Source organism: Lutjanus erythropterus, chromosome 20, assembly GCF_056507025.1.
Source record: "Lutjanus erythropterus isolate fLutEry1 chromosome 20, fLutEry1.hap2, whole genome shotgun sequence".
Lineage (NCBI taxonomy): Eukaryota > Metazoa > Chordata > Actinopteri > Lutjaniformes > Lutjanidae > Lutjanus > Lutjanus erythropterus.
The window spans coordinates 4,796,520-4,820,158 of record NC_139336.1 but is presented as its reverse complement, the minus strand read 5'-3'; the positions used below and the strand labels follow the sequence as shown (position 1 = coordinate 4,820,158).

General features: G+C 39.1%; 1 protein-coding gene across 1 annotated transcript; it reads left to right on the top strand.

The window, feature by feature from the left end:
* The first annotated feature begins 350 nt into the window (after positions 1 to 350).
* LOC146308065 (uncharacterized) lies at positions 351 to 19,147 on the top strand. Its single transcript, XM_084746613.1, has 6 exons — positions 351 to 623; positions 6,051 to 6,192; positions 8,897 to 9,317; positions 14,768 to 15,010; positions 15,175 to 15,437; positions 16,880 to 19,147. The coding sequence occupies exons 1-6, from the start codon at positions 617 to 619 to the stop codon at positions 19,119 to 19,121; spliced, it is 3,318 nt and encodes a 1,105-aa protein (XP_084602739.1). The 5' UTR covers positions 351 to 616; the 3' UTR covers positions 19,122 to 19,147.
* The last annotated feature ends 4,492 nt before the right edge of the window (positions 19,148 to 23,639 follow it).

The window sequence follows — 23,639 nt, the reverse complement described above, 5'->3', positions numbered from 1 at the left end:
AGTCCCCACACTGACTGGCCGCTTGCCACATGGAAGAAAGCATCTGCTTGGATCTTTGCCATTGTAATGTATGTGACTGCTGTGATTCAGCGTGCAGAAAGTCTCTGGTTAGCTCACAGCCCTGCTTTCTGATTGGCTCAGACATGCTAACAGCTGCCCTGTCTGTTTGTGTTGTTGCACCTGTTGAATACAGATTAATTTCACATAAGTGTTTTCATTCAATTCAAGCCTGTTCTCTGCATTTGCAGGGTGCCGGCCACTCTCCTCGTGTTTGCCTCACCCTGCCACTAAATTTAGAGCTGCTGCTCGGGAGCTGTTGAAGTATGATGTAAAAATAGCAAGGAGGGGGAAGCCTGCTCACCACGGACCAGATACAGAGGACAGACGTAGAGTAAGCTAATAAAAGTTAACTGCAGAAACAGATTATAGACAGAGAGCGATAGACAGACAAGCAGAGAGACAGACAGGCACTTCACTGTAAAGATTAGAGACAGACAGACAGGCAGAGAGAGAGAGACAGACAGTGGACACATACGGTGGTTCACCGTAATGTATACTGTTGTTGGTTACAGCAGGGGATGTAAACACACAGGCAGACTGTGATAGACACAGAAAAATGTCAGGTAAGTCAGGATCTGTTTACTGATTTCTCTTTTACTTTACTGACCCTGAAAATCAAATTTTAAAATGGTATTTATTAATTTATTTTGGTTCAGATCTAAAATTTTAAAACAGTTCTGCTGTGATGAGTAGTTTTTAAAGTTTGAATGAGCTAGGTTAGCAATCTTTGTGCTAAGCTAGTGCCAGGCTTAACACTCTTGAGAGACTGTTAGACGGTGCAAGCTGAAGGTCATGTGACCGACGAAGGATGTCCAAGGCAATCTGAAAGGGAGCTCCATTGATTGAAGTCAGTTGTAAAAAGTCTTGAGTGCAGTGGCGGACTCAGGCTGTCTGAGAGGCAGGGGCACAAAAAAATGAAAAAGGGCACCAGCTTTGTGTGGGGGGGCACCAGCGTGGCGAAACTTGCGATGCATTTATTATAAAACTACTACACCTAATAAAAAACACAGGAAACTATTAACCCTTTAACCATTTAGAAGCACGAAGAGGCAAACTCATTTTTTGTATATATGACACTGCATCACACTTTCTCTACTGGAAGGCACCCTAGATGTCACCTTTACATTTTTTCTGCATTGGCAGCCACCCCAAGAGGACACTTCATGCTTACTACATTGGAATGGGATTCCTGAGGCCACGTTACCACATTTTCTTGTACACTGAGCCACCTTAGAGGGCATTTTATCATGTGTCATCAACCATAGCTGGAGCATTCACGACAGCACTTTATCTCATTTCTTTCCTGGAGACACCTGCTGTAGCACAGACGTGGTTTTTGTGTATTTTCACTGCGATACATGCAAGATGCAGTTGTCAGGTTGGTGACAAAATCAGAATGAAGGTTGAGTTTGAAGACAGTTGTGGAACAAGCAAGGACAGAAGTAGGGTTGAGAAGTAGGGAAGCGGCCACTGGCCCCCCGACTTTACGGCCCTGGCTCACATTTTTTAAACTGTCATTTGTTCAGGTAAGTCTGACTGAGAGGAAGCCTCTCTTTTGCAGGAATGCTCTGATCACATTTGCAGAGTTATACACATTAACACAGCTGCCCAGTGCACCCACAGTCTGATCTGCAGCTCCACTGGAGCAGTTGGGGTTACTTGGGGTTAGTTGCTCACCCACATTTATCCTGCTGAGTATGAAACTTTACTCATGGGTGCGAATGTCAACATGTTGACGTGTGTCACGGCTGATGTGATCCCAGCGCAAGGTGGTCCGCATTAGTTTTTAAATTAAAAATTGTCTACTGTCTGATAATGTTATTGGAGTTCAGTACTAAATGGGTGGAATAGCCTACTCCACACTAGTGGTGTTTGTTACATGTCAAAACATGCATCCATTTTTTTTTTTATTAAAAGTACCAGTCAAAAAATTTGGACGCACTTCTCATTTAGTGTTTTTCCTTTATTTTTTGTAAGATTTTGCTCAGATTATTTCAATAGTGTGTGAACTGTCATCCACACAAAAAATGGCTACTTTGAATAATCTGAAATATCAAAGAGCAAAAAGACTCTTGCACACTTGTATGACAGGTGTGTAGTATAAGACCCTGGATCCACAATAAAAAGCATAAAGACTCTGTCACACTGCAGTCAAAGATTTGACAAATCTTTGATTTCAAGTGCAAAAGACAGAGTGCAAGAGTCTTTATTTGCTTTTCAAGAATTTAAAATACAAAACATATTTTACCTTGTTTTCACATTTTTTGCATACAACCTTTTATTTCATATATTTTAACATTTCATAGTTTTGATATCTCCAATATTAATCTACAATGTACAGAAATGATAAAAAATAAAGAATTGAATGACATTGACTGAGAAGATATATCCAAACTTTTGACTGGTAGTGAAAGCCACTGTCACTGTCAATATGCATCAACTCTCCAGAAAAACAGAAAGAAAATCAGCCTGTTAGCTATTTTTTCCACAACGTCATAGGAGTCCATTTTATTTAAGTAACATAATATCACAGATTTGCCTCGAGGGACTTTCTGCAAGATGGATATCACTTTCATCTCCAGCATAGAAAGAGGTCCAGAGCATGTTTGGACTAGCTTAGCACGGCTTAGGAGGAAGTTGCTAACTAGCTCCATCAAAAGAGGGAAATACTAGTGAGGTCACTGTTATCTGATTCTCATCAGTCTACATCGGGGACTTCTTTAATATCATCATGTGCAGGGAGATGATGGAAGGAGGCCTGAGCTCATTTCCTAATTTTAAGTCATCGTTATTTGGATGAGTCAGCCTCATTTATCAACACAGACAGGGGTTAATCCCAGAGTCCATCTTGCAGACAGACAAGGATTAAAGTCTGTGACCCCATTTTAAACAGTGTTCTCAATTTCATTCTATGGCTTTTCTGTATTATAGAAGTCAGTTAAAAGGACCATAAATATGTTTTTCTGATATATTTCAGCTTATTAACTATAATTTCCCAAACCTGTCACCATTTTACTTTGATTGTCATTGGTTTAACTTAATTTCTATTTTAAAAAAGTCAACTGACAGAGATCCATCACTGTTTAGTCAACATTAGTTTTTGTCAAAGTTACTTTATCTTTGCATGTTGATCCATTTGAGAGCAGGAGGTATTTTGTTGGTGTGTTCAAACACATCCTGACATCTGAGAATTCTGATAAATGAGGAATGACATCCATGTATGTTTTTCCCCAATAAAAGCATCTAAATATTGACAAAAGTTTCTTGGATAACACTTTATTTTAATGGGACCGCATTAGACTGTCACTACACTTTCATAACCATGTCATTACACTATCATGAACATGAAGGAGTCTTTGTGACTTACTAGACTGTTTAGCTTGATGATTTAACAATAAGTTATGCTGTTACATGTGGTTGGTTTTGACATTGGCCATCATGGCACCATTATTAAGTGTGTCATTAATATTTTCCTTAACCTCAAGTAGAGTTGTGCATTTTGGACTTGTCATAAAGATGTTATCAAATGTGATAAGGCCAGTTTGATGAAACTGTGCAATACCAATAGTAATTCATGTAATAGAGTTACTTGATGGACAAATAGCGGTTAGCTAGCTTACTTGTTACTAAAGTAGGCTAACTACTGTCTGTTGTTAGCTGTGGAGCTAGCTGTCTAATTTGCTGACTCAGCACCGGGGTAAGGAAAATATTCATAACACGTATAATTTTGTCTCATGATGACCAGTGTCAAAACCAGCCACATATGACAGTATGATGTAACATTTAAAACAAAAAGCTGAACAGTTTCTTGAAGTTTGACAATGTCAAGTTGTCATAACAAACACATTGACAGGTTATGTTGTCTTGGTTAATGTCAAGTTGTCATAGAAAGACGTCTCAAACAAATTCAAGTTTGTTAAAAGTGACATAATTGACTGAATGATGTGTAATGACACATGTAATAATAAAAACGCTAACAATCATGCCAAGTGTCATGACATGGTTATGACAGTCTTATGTCTTACCCATTGAACTAAAGTGTAACCATTTCTTGTTTATGTGGAAATGACATAGGAAATTGTTTCTCAAATGTAGATATCTCATTGTCTACGTGTGTTGATAGAAATACAAACAATGTGGTATTAATTAATGACAGATCATTTTAAAATCTCAACCTCTCTTGTTACTTCTCCTTGAGGCACGTTGCTGAGTCATGTTTAATTATAGAGTGACGCCTGTCGTCTTGTGTCCCAGTTTAATGAGTCAGTCTTCAACAAGACGCAGCACTGAGAACTGGACCAAAACAGGACTAAAGCTATCAGTCTTGTATTCTAGATATGAAACTGGAAACAAATATGAATTATGCGTATTTATGCTTAATGTTTCATAGCCTAGTGTTTCTAGAAGAATATTTTGAAAGCAAGAAAAAGTAAACAGAAGGGGATCAGACGTTTCCAGACATGTCTCCAGAGCAGTTTCTTCTTGTTTGTACATGTAGTCCAAACAGAATTGACTGTTTTCTTCATTGTTTAGTGTCTCAAATAAGCTTGAGGGAACAGACAGATGTTGTGGCTGGATTTGTTCAGCTTGATACATTTAGTTTGAAGTACACATCCAACCAGGATCATCCCAGATCTGATATTAAATATTGACATCTTTGTCAGTAACACTACTGATGCACAATGTACCCTTTAGAGCAGGGAAGGGCAATTATCTTTCATACTGCTGGTTACCCCTTCTGAGTTGCCATGTGATGCAGCAAAGGTAGTAGAAGAACAACTTAAACAATGTGGACATACAGCACTGAGTGAGTAACATACAGATACAGTTCAATAGGAGCTTTCAAAATAAAAGTCTGATAACAGTCTAATGGTAGACGGTCTTGTGGGGCACATGAAACCTTTCAGTGAACCACATCTGGCCCCTGGGCTGCATTTTACCCTGGTCTGCTTTAGAGACACTTGCCAGAAAGCCTTCTTAACACATTGTAAACGCTGTCAAACGGTTGCAGTTTGGTCAAGTTTAGGCAACAAAACCAACTGGTTAAATTTAGGAAATCATGGTAAATTAAAAAAAATGTAAAAAAATAAAATAAATGTATCTTAAAATTTCAGATAACTTTGACAGGAAACATGAACCCTGAATGAACCAGTTGTTCCTTTTTTGGTACTCTTGTGGTGCAAATCACTTCCTGTCTGCCAATTGTTAGAGCATTTCTTTTTTTTTTCCAAGATTATTTTTTTGGCTTTTGCCTTTATTTTGATAGGGACAGCTGAAGATATGACAGGAAATGGGGTAAAAGGAGAGGGGATGACATGCAGCCAATGGGCTGCAGGCAGGAGTTGAGCCCGTGGCTGCTGCAGAGGACTAACAGCCTCAGTACATGGGGTGCGTGCTACCAACTAAGCTAAATGCAAGATAATTACTAGTGCAGTGGCAAGACGCAATACTGTCCCCCCATAGAGTCATGCCTTTGTTTTTTGTTTTTTTGTAGTTTAGTACCAAACTGTGAACTCTCGCACAATATATGTCATCAAAGCCAGTGTGGCTGCCCCTTATAACTTTTTCTTTCCTGATGTGTTTTATCGTCCAGGAAGTGACAGAGGGAGTGAGACCCACTGTTGTGAGTACATCCTGGGACAAAAACACACAGGCATCGTAGCTTCAGCTGCTAACATTAGCTTTTGGAGAAAGAAAGTCATGATGTAACTCATGGGTGTGTGGTCTTTCTAATTAGGTTTCTTTAATCTGACTCTGAACGGTTTTATGACAAACTGAAAATCAACTCCAATTCAGACAGAAACAATAATTTGTTTCTCACCTTTTTCCAAAGTTAGGTCGTGGTGGTCCACCAGAAGGGATGGTTCTTCTCTCTATTCTCTTCAGTTGAGTCAGTTGATTGGTTTGACGTTGGAGGTCCTCAGTCTCTATTGAACAAAGCATCTATCATTATTATTGTTTATTGCTTGTTTGTTGTGTGTGTCTTTTAGGAAACACAATTTTGTCAAAAAAGGAGGAGAGGAGGACGTTCGGCAACGGGCGGCTGAGAGACCAATGGGAGCAGAAAGCTCAGGTCGTGGCAGAGCAGAACAAACAGGACGCTGAATTCAGGAAGAAAAGTAACCACAACATGTGAGAACACATGATTTTATTCATGATATTTTTCCTCTGGGCTGTTGTGATATTTATTCATCTATACTACACTGCCAGGCCATAAAAAGTCACCACCTAGATTTAACTAATCAAATAGTTAATATTCTTCCATTGGATAATTACTGCAGTGATTAATATGTTTCAGCTGGTAACAAGTTATTGAACTCTAACTGAAGCAGTGAGCAGCTTCTCATTTCTTAAACATGTCAGAAGACATATACTGTGGTCGAGGAAAAGATGTTACTCTGTTTCAGAAGAGTCAAATTATTGACCTGCATCAAGCAAAGAAAACAACTAAGAAGGATGATGAAACTACTAAAACTGTGTTAATAAGTGTCCAACACATTATTAAAACCTGGAAGGATAGTGAGGAACCAGCATCTTCCAGGAAGACCATGTTCCAGAGTAATGGGGGCATCACGGTAAGAAGAGAGGTGGACAGAAATAAATGCTGTGATGTTGCATAAGCTTATTGAAACGATGCTATGGCGAGAGCATGTTGTAATCAAAACTAAAAAATTCAATGAAATATTAGAGGGTGTGATTTGTTTTTGGCCAGGCAGTGTATTTTGGTGTGTGTTTGGTGAAAAGTTTTAGAGATCTCAGCTGTAGAGATGTCTGCCTTCTCATTGATAAAATAGGACAAAATTGCTGTGGCTTGGCTTGTGGTGCTCAAAGCACGAAAAAAAAAATAATATGAAAAACTCATCAGCAGTATCTCTTTACAGAAATCATGACCTGGTTACTTAGTTCACCCACAGACCTTGTTGTAAGCAGTTTCATGTAGGAACTACATTTTTTTCTGAAGTAAAATCTACTTCAGAATCTTTCCGATAGAAAAAAAGTAGTTGCCACATAAAACTGCTCACAACAAGGTCTGTGGATTATCTTGAGTAACTGAGTCATGGATTTTGGAAAGAGACACTTGTTTTGAATTTTTGAATGAAGATATCTTTACAGCTGATATCTCCAAAACTCTGCAACTCACACCAAAAAAAATCTAGATGATTAAACAGCACTACAAGCCTGGGGAGAAATTTGTAGTTTTGATTTTGAGATGAACTGTCGCTTTAAAAACTATGCAAACATTGACAAATACTACAAATACTATGGTAGTACAAATACTGACTGTACGTCAGTAGATTTTTGAGGTATGTGTACTTAACTTGAGAATTTATTTTTCTAACAACTTTTGACTCCCTACATTTGAACACAAATATCTGAACTTTCTACTCCTTACATTTTCAAAACAGGCTGTTACTTCAGTTTCAATACAAGATGAAAATAACACTGCTAGATGTAACGAAGACGAAAATGCCATTAAAAGGTGTAACACGACAATAATGTAACAAGATGAAAATGATGTTTAAGATGTAAGTAGACATAACAAAAGAAGAAATTATGTAAAATATGTAACAATATGAAAAAAAGCAACAATACATAAAATGAAGATGATGTAAAAGGTGTAACAAGATAAATATGATGTAACAAGTCGCAATGAGATGAAAATTGTGTGAAAGACATAGTACAAAAACAAGCTAGCATGACGTAACAATACATGAGGACGTGACAAGACCAAATGATGTCAAAGACGTAACAAGACATAAATGATGTAAAAGGCCAAAAGATATAACTAGACTCAAATGACGCAACAATACACAGGATGAAAATGACATACAAAACTTAAAACAAATATGATGTAACAAAAAGCAAATCATATGAAAGACATAGTAAAACTAAAACTAGGTAGTAAGACAAAACATAAAAGGTGTAACAGGATGGATATAATGTAGACAAAAACTACGTAAAATATCTAACAAGATGAAAATGACGCAACAATACAGAAGATGAAAATGATGTAAAAGATGACAACAAGACAAATATGACATAATAAGACATAGTAAGATGAAAACATCATAAAGATGTTGACAAGACAAGAATGACATAACAAGATGTAACAATTCAGAAACATAAGAAGATGTAACAACACAAAATGATGTTAAAGACGCAACAAGATGAAAATGATGTAAAAGATCTAACAAGACAGATCCGACGTAAAAAGAGGAGAATGACGTTAAAGCCAGTAAGATGAAAAGACAGAAGCAAGACAAAAATGATGTAACAAGATGTAACAATTTGAAAACAACATAAGAAGATATTATAAGACGAAAATGATTTCAAAGACGTAAGAGACGAAAATCATGCAACAGGACAAAATCATGTAAAAGATTTAGCAAAATGAAAACAATATAAATAAAAATGTAACAAGACAAAAGACAAAGAGAGATAGTTGACCATGAAGAAAAGATGAGGTTCAGTTATCTTTGCACAGAAACAGTCAGTAGAAATGTCCTTCAGAAGGCGACTTTTACACTTTGACATTTCAGAGTCTGTACTTTCTTGCTTTTCTTTGAGTAAAGAAGTTGAATCAATACTTCTACTGTTAGAGTTTTTTTCACACCATTATCTGTACTTCTACTTGAGTACAGAATGTGTGGACTTTTGCCATCTCTGAAGGCGACTGCTAATCCTCAAGAACCTGAACATCTGTGTTCAGTTGAACCACAGCAATGTTGGTGATATTTGAGAGCATTTTAATGAGTTGCTGGACTACGTTTCTCAGCATCTACTCCTTCTGACAACAAATGAGTAGATTTTTTTGTCTTTTTTTTTTAATCTGCAGATCTCGCTCAAAGTGGAATTATCACTGGTCAATTGTTGCCCCTGGAGACTACTCCAAACTCGTCAGTAGCCCACCTGAAGCAGAAAACAAGTCGAAAGTCAGATTCAAAATTGTCCCCCCTACTCCCAAAGCCAAACCCGAGCCTCCTCCTCCGCCTCCTCCCAAGAAACCGCCTTCACCCAAACTTAGCAGGCAGAAACGCAAAGTCGAGGTGGATGCGTTCCGGATATACTGGAAAGACTCCTGGATGAGCCTGAAGCCCCCACAGTATCTTTACCTGACAGCCAACGAGACAAAACCCACAATCGCAGGATTCACAACCATAGAGCTGACGAAAAACAGGAAGTACAAATCAGACGGGTACGGATCAGAGGATGACTGGGCGTCTCCTGCTGAGGAATGGAGTCACTCCTGGAAACAGGTACTGAGACTGCACAAACTCACGGCTTCATTTTAAAAGATACTGAAACGCAGACTGTTGGTCAGTTTTCAGATATGGTTTCAGCCATGTTTTGGGAAAAGTGTGTCAGGGAATATTCGATTCGGCTAGTGCTGGAAACTTTAAACTTTAACTTCAGCCACATACCTGGGTTCAGACTTATAAATATATACAGTATGTTAAGTATTTCATATTGCACATCTTTTAGGTCACAAGAGTGCTGGGAACACTAACTAAATGTGTGAGTAAGAGGTAGAAGTAAAGCAGTATCCTTATTACCCTCTAAAAATATTAAGCTGTATGCAACATAACATCTTCATAGCAAGGGTTGTCATAGGCAACTGAACTTCTGGGCATCCCTGCTTAGACTGCTGCCACTGTGATCCAGCCCCAGATAAGTGGAAGAAGATGGATGGATGGATGGATGGATGGATGGATGGATGGATGGATGGATGGATGGGCTATATGTTTAATATGTTAGCAGCTCAGCTAAAGGCTTGGGCAGCATCAAGGTATTATGCTATATGAAAATCTTTGGTATGTCCAAATACCCCGGGTATTTGGACATCCCAAAGGTTTCATTTTCAACACCATCATTGTGAATAATGTTGTTTTTCTTTTTTTCTATCGATGGAAAATTAAAATATGAAATGAAATTAATTTATCACAATAGAGAACTTAACCAACAAAAGAATTATTTGAAGGTAGAAAAGAAATAAGATAAAATAATAAATAGTTGGCTTGTCATTTCTGCTCTACAGCCCAGGTTTTCTTGTGAATTAATTAAATATAACTACATATGTAATTATGAAAATGTTGCCTCATATAACTTTGCTTTGACACGACTTCTTTCAGCTATAAAAGCAGTTTATTAGCCACATGAAACCTCTGTAAATCATCTCCATTCAGCCAAGTGATGTGTTGGTGTCCACAGCAACAAGTGTCATCAGGTCCTTTAGCAAGAATCTATGGAATAAGGCTGATTATTTCCTGTGTATTCATTATGCTATGGTCCATAAGTAATCAAACTCAGCAAGACTTTTCTAAGAAGGCTATTAGTCGCAAAGCTTTGTAAGCCAGACAGAGTAATATATGCTACAATGACTTCTATCATCATCTTTTTCACACAACTATTATCACACACTGTATACCCCTGGTGAAATGTCAGGAAGGTATGAAAAAACAGACACCGTCCAAGTCTAATATCCACTGGTTAACAGGCTAACAACTACTGAGTGCACTGTCTGTTTCAGGTACATGAACAACTCTGGTGAGCCACAAAGCTCCCTGGCTGTTTTGGTGTACGGGCGCAGTATGACGTATACGGGAAAGGTTGAGAGTGCTGAGCTAGGTCAAGTCAGGTGTACATGTTTGCAGTAAAGAACAGCATCAGCAGTGAGCACACACAGCTACAGTAAGGAGGAGTTAACCTGGGATTTGTTGTGGGGAGGATCTGTGGTTTCAGAGTGGCCATGGATGCATGTGTTTTTGCACGGACCACAAAATCTGATTGATATCACAGGAAGTATTAATGACTCTCAGAAACACTGTGTGCAATAATCATCCTTTGACATTCCTTTGCCTTTCTCTCTGTCTCCATCTCAGTCAAACACACACACATGCTGGCTGCAGCAGTGTGCTCTGTCAGCTCAGCCGATTGGTGCTCAAAAGATGACAAAAAAGGTTCAATCTTGGAACTGTGGATTTGTTCCTTTTCTACACAAAGCAGCCAAACATCAGGCTTAAAAAAATACAGTATAGACCTACAGATGTGCACTATTCTGTTAAAAATAACTGTTAAAATAAAGAGGGAGAAAGAGGGAGAGAATGACAGACATAAAGCAACACACTTCATATCTGAGCAGAAATTACTTTTACACTATATTCCAGACATGACAGCATGTTGCCCTGATGGTGATATTTGGCAGGCTCAGTAAACCCTCAACCCCGCATGGTGTTTTCATCTTCTTGTGTCTTATATGTAAGTTTTATCTAGTTAAGTCTTTTACATTTTGTCATGTTATGTTTTTTTGGAATTTTTGACTTGTTCCATCGTATGTTAAACCTTTAACATTGATGTTTTCGTTCTGTTACATCTTTTAAATTGTATTTGTCTTGTTAAGTCTTTTTACAATGTTCTAGTGTTATGTCTTTTTTTGTCATGTGTCATGACTTTTTACATTGTTTTCGTCTTGTTATGTATTTTATGTCGTTTTTGTCTTATGTTAACACTTAAGTATCAAGCTTGTTTGTAAGGAATAGAAAGTACAGATATTTGTGTTGCAATGTCGGGAGTCACAACTCTATCCTGGCACTGCACACGCTGACTTACATATATCTAATCATATTTGGAAGAAATTTACCAATACTAAGATTTAATTACTGTTAGATTTTATAGTTATACCAGCATCTAAGAGACCATACATATAGAAATGCCTTGGTTGCCAGTATAAGAAAATGATGCAGGCCTTTCCAAAAACTTGACGCCATTAATTTATTCATTTCCGTGTTGTTGACTCGACTTTTTTCATGAGCTGGCTCAACAAAACCTAAAACCCCAGTCAGAGATAACAGGCATCATGACAGTGGTCATGACTTTGTTAACTCAGGCTTTCTTCATCAGACTCACGCACACTCACATTAAAAGGGGAGTTTGTTGGATCATTTGACTCTTCATCCGCACAAAGTGAAGTCAAGTTGTTATTATTAAGAGCTATGGAAAATATACAAAACATATTACAACAAAAAGCAACAGTGTTGCTGCAAATAATGCAGCGGAAGAAGAATGTTGTCAGAAAATGGCCGAAGTCAGTCAGTGATATTACACACATACAGCTCAGCAACATTTCATTTTTAATGTCTTCCCCAGTTTATAATCTATATTCCTCATAAACAACCTCATTAGGACAAATAATTAGTTAAAGAGTGACGCTTTTTCTGGACGATTTAATCTGAAACTCTGAATATAACCTGCTCCTGAACAGGTTATGAGTTTAGCATCAGTTACCATGGTGATCTAGCCAGGTTAAAAGAGAGCCACCTTCATGACACTGAAAACCCTGGCTTTAGACTCAACATACCTCGCTAACCCATTAATCTTGCTTCGTAGTTACACCCTCTGTTCATGTTTCCTCCAGTTTTCTTCTCACTCCAATAATCATGCACTGTGTTTGTGTGGTTTTCATTAGGGCCCAAGCACCAAATCGTGCAAGGACCCTATTGGATTTGCTTTTTCGTCCTCCTCACACATCCTAACAGCCACAGATACTAACAGCTATGCTAACAGCTACTCATGCTAACAGCCATGCTAGCAGCCATGCTAACAGCCTCACATGGTAACAGCCATGCTAGCAGACACACATACTAACAGCTATGCTTGTGCAACCACACATGCTAACAGCCATTTACACTCACCTGCCCAAGTCCATTTCATCTGCAGTCAAACACACCCAATTCAACACAATTCACATGACACAGTTTGTTTGATGTTGTTAATTTGCTTGTATCCTCACACCGTTTAAAATGGAGTGCACACACACTCACACTGTGGGGTTAAACACACTCTTTTCTGTTATATTAAATGTGTTTCTTTGTCTTTGACTTACTGTGGTTGTTGGGGCGGTTCCCTTCCTGGCTGAGCAAAAAGGTGTGTCTGAGGGGTGGGAACTCTCAAATCTGAAAGTTAGCTCATCAGACCAAATCGTGTGTGTGTGTGTGTGTGTGTGTGTGTGTGTGTGTGTGTGTGTATTTAAAGCTTATGTCCAGTCTGCACAAGTCTGCAAATCATAAACTCTACACAATGTAAATTTATCTTTAGCAAATTAACTCAAATTTATAACTTCACTTCTGAGTCTTGAATCATTAATTTCAATTAAGTCAAATTGGGGAGAAGTGAAAAAGAACAAAAACACAGATTTAAAGCCTTTGCGTAACAGCTGGAATATAACTGTAATCAAAATTATTTGTATAAGTGTCTCTAACACTACCTTGACATCTAAAATAGCACCTAACTAGTATCAGTCGCTGCAAAAGAGGTCTGAAAGATTCTGGAGTGAAGAACTGAGCCTGGCTGCCATGTTGGAAGTAGCCAATCAAGAAGCCAATCAAGGAACCAAACAAGTAGCTTGAAGGCACCTGCTGAGGCAGCTGATGAAGGGTGGGCGCCCCCATCGCCACAGGTTCTTTAAGTTATCCTTATCCAAAAAGTCAAAGGCCAACTTAACTGTGACATCATAATGTCCAGCTCTCTATCAGTCACTGTACTTTGTGGTTAATTTTTGGACTTTCAACGCATTGTATTTTAACAAACGTCCAGCCTGATGATGGGTCATGGCAGGCACACATCCTGATGGATGCAAAGACTTGTTCAATGCTGCTAAGACTTTAATTTTATTGAAGTTAACCAATAGAGACAAACAGAAAACAAACCCAAATAACTCTGTGGGTTATCATGCATTATACATCACGGTCTCAGTTGCTTTATGCTTTAATTGGCAGCATGCCACTTGCAAGCAACCTGCACAGTATCCACAACTGAGACATGTGGTGTTCTGGAAAATCCCAAACCCAGATTCATTACCAGTTCAATGCACAACTCCAGCCTGGCATTGCACATAGCTGTCTTATCTTGCAGTGTACATCTGATCGTATTATAAAGAAATACAAAAACTAGTAATTCAGACATAAGCCACACTTTGTTAGCATTCATCAGCTACAGGGATTTAATGACTCTTAAAGTCTTGTAGTTGTACCAGCTACTAACAGGCCATACATACAGACGTGACTTGATTGCCATTACAAGAAAAGGATGGAGGCCTTACCTGAAAATTGACGCCACTGCTTCACTCATTCTTCAGTGTTGCTGTCTCAACCTTGTGGCTGCGCCAGCCTGCTCATGTCTGCTCCGGTTCTCTTCTCACTCCAATGATAATGCACAGGGCTTGCATGCTTTTCATTTTCTTTAGGTAGACACAGACAGGAACTAGTCCAGGATGAGGGTTATCATGCATTATACATCACGGTCTCAATAGCGTTATGCCCTGATTGGCAGCAAACTTTACAGTGCTTGCAATTCAGACATATGGTGTTCTGGTATACACCAAAACCAGATTTGTCCATCCAGTGGCTGCCTATTCCAGTCCAGTGAGGGTTATTGTGCAATATCCGTCACGGTCTCAGTTGCTTCATATCTCAAGCAGACTTAAGGCGGGTAAGACCTGCCCTCTTGAGACTGGAAACCAAATAGAAATAACGATCTGTGACCATGACACTTTGTAGTGTACTACCAGTCACCTGTTCTACAGCTTATAACTAACATCTGTCTCAGTCTGATTCATCCATAACCTCCCCAGACTACAAGAGAAGAGAGACAACTGTAGGATTGGTACAGAGTTAAGCAGTTAAACCATCTTTGTTTTTTCTTCTGTTTTCAGGCGAAGACTCCTGCCCAGTTTGAGCCCTCTGAAGAGAAACACTTCAAGTGGGAGGTTTTGTTTGAAAGAAAAATGACTTCCAAACCTATAATAGAGACGTATTGTCTTCCTGTCTGGGCTGGTACTTGGAAAATCATGAACTTTCCCTTCAGACAGCAGAAACAGGACTGGGATCATCTCTGGCCTGATTACCAACCATACCTCAGCAACAAGGCTGAGCAGCTCGATGAACTAGAGGAGGAGGTGGGGATCAACATCATTGCATTTATAGTTTTCTTGTTATCTTTTACTCTGTTGACTTTGTTGACCATGTCAGGTCAAAGGCCAGGTGCTACATGACCACTGAGCAATCAGGACATCCATTTTTATTATTGTTAATAAAAATGTATGCTGTAATCATCAAACAGGACCTGCCCTGGGACTGGGACTGGGACTGGTACGATGCTTGGCAGCTGTCTGGGTTAGAATTTGAAGCACAGTTCTACTCAGACTACTACGAGACACTAAGTGAAAGCTACTACAGCCCTGGACCCACAGAGATAGCGTGGATAAATGATGTGTTCCTGACCGGATGGAGCGAATCTTGGATGCTGGCTGCAGCTCCCCCTGAGGAAGCAGAAGAACGTGAAAAGAGCTGGAATTCCTGCTGGGGATACAGGCAGCAGATCAGGTGGGCTGACACTGAGGGCCCTATCTTACACCCAACGCAAAGCCATTGTGCCACCAGCGCAAGCGGTTTTGCTATCTTACACCAGCGCAAGTGCCATTTTTGCCATGTGCGTAAGATAGCAAACGCACTCGTGCTGGGTCTGTGCCGCTGTGGGTGGGAGGACTAAACATGAAGGCAAAATGAAGGCGTGGCCCGGCGCGTTTGCTATCTTGTGCTCAGCACAGTGGGGTAAAAAACGCTTGCGCTTTAGACCAGCCAAAACCTGGTCAAAGCTCAAAGTCTGTGGTCTTTCAGCACAAGATAGGTTTGGCTGAAACACACACACATCTTCACAATCACAAAACACCTTCAGTTATGGTCATTCTCTTCCTCACATGGGAGTGTGGATTAGTTAAGTGTTATTTGAACATATTTTCTATCAGGAATAAATTTTAAATATTGAAGTTAAAAGCATTCGCGTGTGTCACAGAACACTTTTCATTAACGTTAAACAGTCGGGTGCGCATGTGTCTTCAAAGATAAGCTCACTAATAAGGAAAAAATAATAATTATAAAGCCTAATAAATCTAAACAGACCTGTGAAGTGAGCACGACTGGGATCACAGCTGTCAGATCGTCTTTATCAGATGAGTCAGCATGACAGCTTGACATGTCATTCCTTATTCACGTCTGTATTAAAGGCATAACCCCCCCAATATATTTTTTTTTAAAAATCTTAAGCTCTGAAGAAGCTTTATCAACAACTAATCTTTTGTTGAGATAATTAACTCTTCATCTTTAGAAAAACTTAAGTCTTTGAGTTTTAAAAAAACCTAAAAAATAGTTTTTTTTGTTTTTTTTTTGCGCTTTTCTAAAATGCAAAGATTTGAGTTTATCTAAAAAAGAAAAGTAAATTATTAGGACTAAATATTATATGTCGGCAAAACTTTTTAAAGTTTATTTCAAAACTTAAAACTACAACTATTTTTTTAACAGTGTTTCAGCACACAGGGTGGCACAGATGATGCAAACAAAGCAAACAAACTTCCACCTGCTTCAGAGCTTTAAAACAAATCTTTATTGACAAATGATAAGGGGCAGACGGGCCATTTTATTTTATATTTTACACAAACGTGTGAGCACATAAATCGTTAACTTTGGCCTTAAATTGCAGACAATTTACTTGCACAGAAGGAGCTGAAATTAAACAACATTTCTAAAATCATACAGTGTGTGCCCAACTTTATCTTCAAAAATCAGTGTTGGTCAAATTGATTCTTGTGTTAATATTTTAGTGTTATTGTCCTTTAAATGGAAAATAGTGAGAATGCTTGCATTGAGAAAAAAAAAAACTTCACATCACATCATCACAAGGTCGAGCTTGAACTTTCATGCTCAGTTTTTTGTATCATTCATCAAACTTATCTGATCAAAATAAACCCAAACTACAACTTTCTCCACAGGTGGTGCAGGGGTTCACTACAGTCCCATCATCGGCACAGCGACTTGCTGAAGACGAGACGTAAATCCATGAATTTCCTCCTCATGTCAGACCTGGAAGATAATATTGCAAACAGCAAGGAGTGGAAGGAGGCCTGGAAGATTCCTAAAAGATGGATCCCACCAGAAGAGTTCGAACTGGACGAGACGGAAGAGGAGGAAGAGGAGGAAGAAGAGGAGGAGTTCATGGAAGATGCAGAGGAGGAAGAGGAAAAGGAGGATGAAGGTGTGTACAATGAGGAGGATGAAGGAGTAGATGAAGAGGAGGAGGAGCAGAAGGAAAATGTTGACGAAATTGAGCAAGAACAAGTTAAAAAGAACGACGAGGAGGATGAAGGAGATAAGGAGGAGGAGGAGGAGGATGAAGGAGTTGATGAGGAGGAGGAGGAAGAAGAGGAGGACGAAGAAGTCGACAACGAGAAGGACAAAGCAGTAAATAAGAAAGAGGAGGAGGACAGACACTTGGATGAGGAGGAGGAAAGCAAGGAAGAGGATGAAGACGAGGAGGAGGATGAACAAAAGGAGGAGAAAGACAAACAAGTACGCAAAAAAGAAAATGATGAAGAGGATGCAGATGAAGAGGAAAAAGAGGAGGACAAAGAACCAGGCGAGGAGGAGAAAGGCAAAGAAGTAGCCAAGGAAGATGAGGAAGAAGAAGAGGAGGAAGAGGACAAACAAGTTGAGAAGGAGGAAGAAGAGGAGGAGGAGAATGAAGAAGCAAATAAGGAGAACAATGAAAACAAGGACAAAAATGTAGAGGAAGAGGAAGATGAAGAAGAAGAGGAGGAGGAGGAGGAGGAGGATGAAGAAGTTAATGAAAAGGGTGAGGAGAATAAAGTAAAGGAGGAGGGAAAAGGTGTAGACAAGGAGGATAAGGACAAAGAAGCTGACCAGGAGGAAGAGGAGGAGGATGAAGACACAGATGAAGAGTGGTTCATTGCCGAGGAGTGCACTATAGAACAGGAAGAGAAAGAAACAGACAAAGAGGAGGATGAAGGAGCAAGGGAGAAGGAAGACAAAGTGGACAAGGAGATGAGAAATAAAGATGAAGATGACGAAGGAGATAGTGTAGGTACGGGGGAGAAATACGAAGAGGCAGAAGAAGAGGGGGGGGAAGAAGAGGACGAGGAGGGTGAAGCAGATGAAGATGAGAAGAAAGAGGAGGACAATAAAGGAGACAAGGAGGAGGATGAAGTAAATCAGAGGGATAAAAAGGAAGAAAAGGGTGAAGTGGACAATGAGGAGGATGGAGCTGAAGAAGAAGACAAAGAGGAGGAAGAAAAGGTCGATGAGGAAGAGGAAGAGGAAGAAGAAGTAGATAAGGAGGAGGAAGTAAATGAGAGCGATAAAAAGGATCAAAAGGATGAAGTGGACAATGAGGAGGATGGAGCTGAAGAAAAAGACCAAGATGAGGAGGAAGAAAAGGTCGATGAGGAAGAGGAAGAAGAAGTAGATAAGGAGGAGGAAGTAAATAAGACGGATGAAAAGGATGAAGTGGACAATGAGGAGGATGGAGCTGAAGAAAAAGACCAAGATGAGGAGGAAGAAAAGGTCGATGAGGAAGAGGAAGAAGAAGTAGATAAGGAGGAGGAAGTAAATGAGAGGGATGAAAAGGATGAAGAAGTGGATGATGAGGAGGATGAAGCAAGAGAAATAGACAAAGAGGAGGAGGATGAAGAGGTGGATGAGAAGGAGAAGGATGAAGCAGATGATGAGGAAAAGACCAACAAAGAGGAGATGACGATCAAAATAGAAGAGGAGAACAGCCAGGAGAAAGTGGACAACAAAGCAGGAAAAGAAAAGAGACGAACCAAACGGAAGCCCACCGTCCCGCTCCATCTGCAGTTCCACAAGCTCAGCACCTCCTTCTCCTCCTGGAAGGAGTCGTGGATGGTGGCAGTGGCTCACAGAATGGGAGACGGGATTGAAGAGGAGGAGGAGGAAGCGGAGGAAGAGGAGACAGAGGAGTGGCGAGCTTGGAAGGAGTCATGGAGGATCTGTCGGAAGAAGCCGGATGAGGACAAGGTGGTGTGCTTCTCCACCGAGCACAGGAGTCAGAGGTACCTGGGACTGATGCAGGAAAAACAGGGCATGCCAAAGAGTGAATGGACTCTCAGCTGGAAGATGACCAATAATGCAACACAGGATGTAGACACTAAAGAGGACAAGGAAGAGGAGGAGGAAAAAGAAGAGGAAAAAAGTTGAATTTGTCTGAGAGTTCAAAGATTGTGAATAGTGATAGTGATTTGATATTTTCAAAAATGAATCCAGGGAAGTTAGAGAAGCTGGGTATTAAACCTTACAGGGTGACTTAGGTGTTAGGTTTCAACCTGGACATTATTTTCCCCTTGTTTTTGTGTCTGGGGACAACAAATTTTGAAATAGGTCCACTATTGAGGAAGTGCATTGCAGTCGGCAGATATGAAACTAAGGTGATGTCCTCACTGCTATGTTTTAGTTTTAGTACGGTCTTTTAAAATGGAAACTATCTCTGTTCAGACAGGTATTTTTGCACCATTACAGGAATAACCTCTGTCCATACTGACACACCTGAAAATGCATATCACATGACCATTGATGAGGCAGGAAAACATTACTGGCCTTAACATAATCCTCCTGGATAATTAATTTTTTATTAAAACATTGTCAGTGGCTTTGCATTTTTATTTTTCTATTCCATCATTGTTTTTATAATTTATGTTTGTGGCTAAAGATGGTAGCTGAACACACTAACAGCAGGCTTACCTGAGCTAACAGCTAACCATAGCCACAATGACAGCAGGATAACCAAAGATAGCAGTTTACAGTAGCCACACTAAAAGCAGGGTAACCAAAGCTCCAAAGCTAACATGCAATAGCCACACTAGCAGCATGCTAACCAAAGCTAGCTGCTAACATACAGAAACCACACTAACAGCATGCTAACCAAAGCTATCAGCTAACATACAGACATCACACGAACAGCAGCCTAACCAAAGCTAACAGCTTACAGCAGACTAACCAGAGCTAATAGCTAACATACAGTCACCACATTAACAGTAGGCTAACCAAAGCTGTCAGCTAACACACAGTACTACGATGTGCAGCGACACACATTACATTGTTGGTTGTAGTTCTGCTTCTGCTGGCTGCAGCAATCTCCCTCTGAACTGGAACTGGACCATTTTCATAAATTTTGTCCTCATTAGTCAGTCAGACAGAAAAACTAGGAAATACAGTCAAGGGTTGAAAAATGCCAAAGTTACCCTTTAATACTTATGGTCCTGAATGTGCCTGTAGACCCAACCAGTCATGGGTTCTTAACACGATGCACTGATAGCTCCAGATTAAAATCCTTTGTTTACACCAGTGTTGGTCAAGTTAACAGCCGTCCACACCAATAACTATAATTATAATTCTGCTTGAGTTAATATGATTTCTTTAAAAATATATTTATAGTTATTGTTGTAGGTTTTGGTGTGGACGGCCCTGTTGGCTGTGTCTTGTGACCTCACCATGCAGGACATTAATCCACCATACTTACTGTAGCTGTGCACACTTTTGGCTTCCTTTGTAAATATAAAGGCAGAACTGTTTCTTTAAGTAGAGAGGTATGTATGTAGGTATTGGTACAGAAAGCAACATGTCTTATGTATGATACCCAGCCATAGAAGTTAGTTGTCTTTGTCATCTACTCTCCTTTTTAACATGACAGTGAAAAGCAGAAAACCCAAAATCATTCACACTCACAAGTCAAACATGCCTGACATTTTGTGTACTCGTATTCCCATGTATTCTCATGAGTTCCACCTGAGGGCAGCAGCGCTTCTAAGTTTAATTAAACTGAACTGCTTAAAGTGTAAAATGATAGACTATCAGGGTAAGACAAATAAGAACGCACAAAATCATTGTTGTCTTTATGTCAACTAGTCCATTTTTGTCTCTTATACCACTGCAGCTGATTCCCCTGATTTTTGTCTCAAAATGTTAATGTTTGCTAACTTTCCTCCAGTGATAAAAAGTTTGTGTTTGTACCAAATAAAAACATAGAGTGATCATAAATGATCAAATGGTTGAAATAACAGTCAAACTGCAGCTAATGTTAAGGAAAAGTCTGGGAAAAACACAAATGATGAACTGCAAACTGTAAACTTTAGCCAACAGATCTCTAATTTTTGTATGTTTTATCTTCAGTGCTAAAACATGAACTAAACAGTGAGCATGTTGTCGGCCAAATACGGCAAATTCTTGAGCACAGGAGGTGGTGACAGTCTGGGAATTTCACGCACTTTAAGAGGGATGACAGGTGTTAGGGAAGAATATGTAAAAAGTGTAACGTGATAAAATGTCATGTCCAGTGATACAGATGTGAAAGACGACACAGAGATCAGTCTTAAACAGTTTGTACAATGGTGTGTACACGACTGATGTAAAGATAATGTATAAATATTAAATATTTAACTCCAATAAAGTTATGAAAGATGCATTTGTCAAATAAAAAAAGTGTGTTGTGTTTTGTGAGACACTTTTATTGTATGATGACAAAAACATTTTGCATAATACATGTTCTAACTTTCTGGCAGTGACTACATTTACATGCAAACTAATATTCCATTATTCAGAATTTGACAGTATTCCATATTTTGTACAGGTCACGTAAACAGCATATTCCATGTGGATATTCTGATTTATTCTGAATGCAGCATTTTCCAAGTAAGCAATTTCAGATATGCCAATAATATTTAGGTTTTAGGAGCATTCTTTGGACGTGTATATGGCACATTAGGAATATGTGTCTCTTATGTGACACTGTCACAAACTGCCTGTTTATTGTGGTCAAGCAACTAGCCAGCAGTTTACAAGCCTGAGGTTAAGATGCATGCACAAAAGTCAAGCCCACATTTCTGCTGCACATCTCAAACTCATCTTGGGTGCATGGTGCAAGAAAACTTTTAGGGAGTGTCCAGTTCCATATTGCTATTTAAATGCCACCTAATCTAGGTGCAAAATAAGGCACAGGACCTAGGTGTGTTTGGGGTGTAACATAAATTAAAGTAATCAGAATGTCATCTTTCTTTCCCTTTAAGAGCGAGGTGTGCTTGCCTCTGGTACATTGCTGTCTATATGAGGGATTTGGCAAGTTGAAGAAGCAAACAGAGATGCTGAAATGACCCACAGGTAGTGATGCAGGCACTGTGGTTAAAGGCTGAGTCATGAAAATGACTGTTCTGATTTATTGCAGATGTGTAGCAGGTGGATGAAACAGGCAACAAAGAAAGAGGCTGTATGTACATTTACACACAAGGCGCAGCAGCATGACTGCTGTTACATTACAGTGAGCATGTAAAAGTTGCTATTGTTAATTACTGAAAGCAGCCTCTATATTAATTGAAGTAAATCGTCAAAGGAAACAAGCTGCTGAACATAATTTAAAAAAAGATTTCATGATTAGAGATGCTGCTTTCAGTCATTTTGAACATTATATTTGGAGCAGTAATATCACTGCTGCAAATGTTAATAAGCAGCAAAACTAAAAACTGTAAATATAAGCAGGAAAAAAGTTAAATCTTCAGAGGCGTTCAAGACAGAAATGCGCCAACAATGTGCCTGACCACACCTCATATTAATATCATGAAAGAGACTTCTGGGCAAGAAATGAAATATCATGTCTCATGTGCTTTAAGTACAGAACTGGAGTCAGGAAGTGGTCAGCTGGAAGAGTGGAAGCAGGAAGAAACAGCTAGACCTAAACCTATCAGTTGTAACACTTACAATTAATTGACATTTTGTATCTTACTTGTTTAAACTATGCATAACATTTGTGGTTTACGGCAGAGTTACAGTATATACTGGAACTATTTCTTGAGCTGAGTGCTGTAACAGTGTAAGACTTATTGTCTTTCAGTGTTGAGTAAACTTGAAAAATATAATCAATTAATCATGACATGTTCCTGAATGGAAAAGTAATTGCAGGTTTTGTACTATCTTGCCTTTACAGAGATTAAAACTAAATCTTGTATCTGTCAACCTGCACTGTAGCTGTAGATGCTGCACAGAGGGAGGATGGATACACTGTTGTTCATCAAGAAATAGTTCCAGTTCCTAAAACCACAAAGTCTTGCTTTAAAATGACTTTTTTTCTAAACTCAAGCTGGCATTTTTATCAGTTAACTTTATTTGTGCTAAATTTTCATTTGGAAGCATTAGGTAAATAAAATCCAGGCTGAAAAATAATGAACTGACCCTTTATTTTTTCCACATTCAGTTTTAAACTGAATGTATTTATAAATCAGCCACCAGAGGGAGACACAGAGTCACTGAGCCCCTGTGGTCCTTCTGAGCTCCAAACCATCATCATCATCATCATCATCATCATCATCATCATCATCATCAGCTACATCAGACTCTGAGATGGACCACTTGATAGAAATAACAAACAATTAAATAAGAGAGTGAAACCACAGATACAGATCATACAAATATAAATGTTTGTTTCAAACAGTAAAAATCTTAGATGAACTTTAAAATTAACAGAAATAATAGAGAGGGATATGATAAATAAATGAAAGTTCACTGACTAGAAATCCTCATTCATTAGAGTAAACTAAAACAAAATGATAGAATTTAAAAAGGAAAAAGATTTAATCTTTTTTTTCATAATAATAATATAATAAGAATTGTGCTGTTGCACGTCATTTAACATGGTGCTGCTCACCTTGTTCAGCTGGGAGCAGGGCAGCTTCA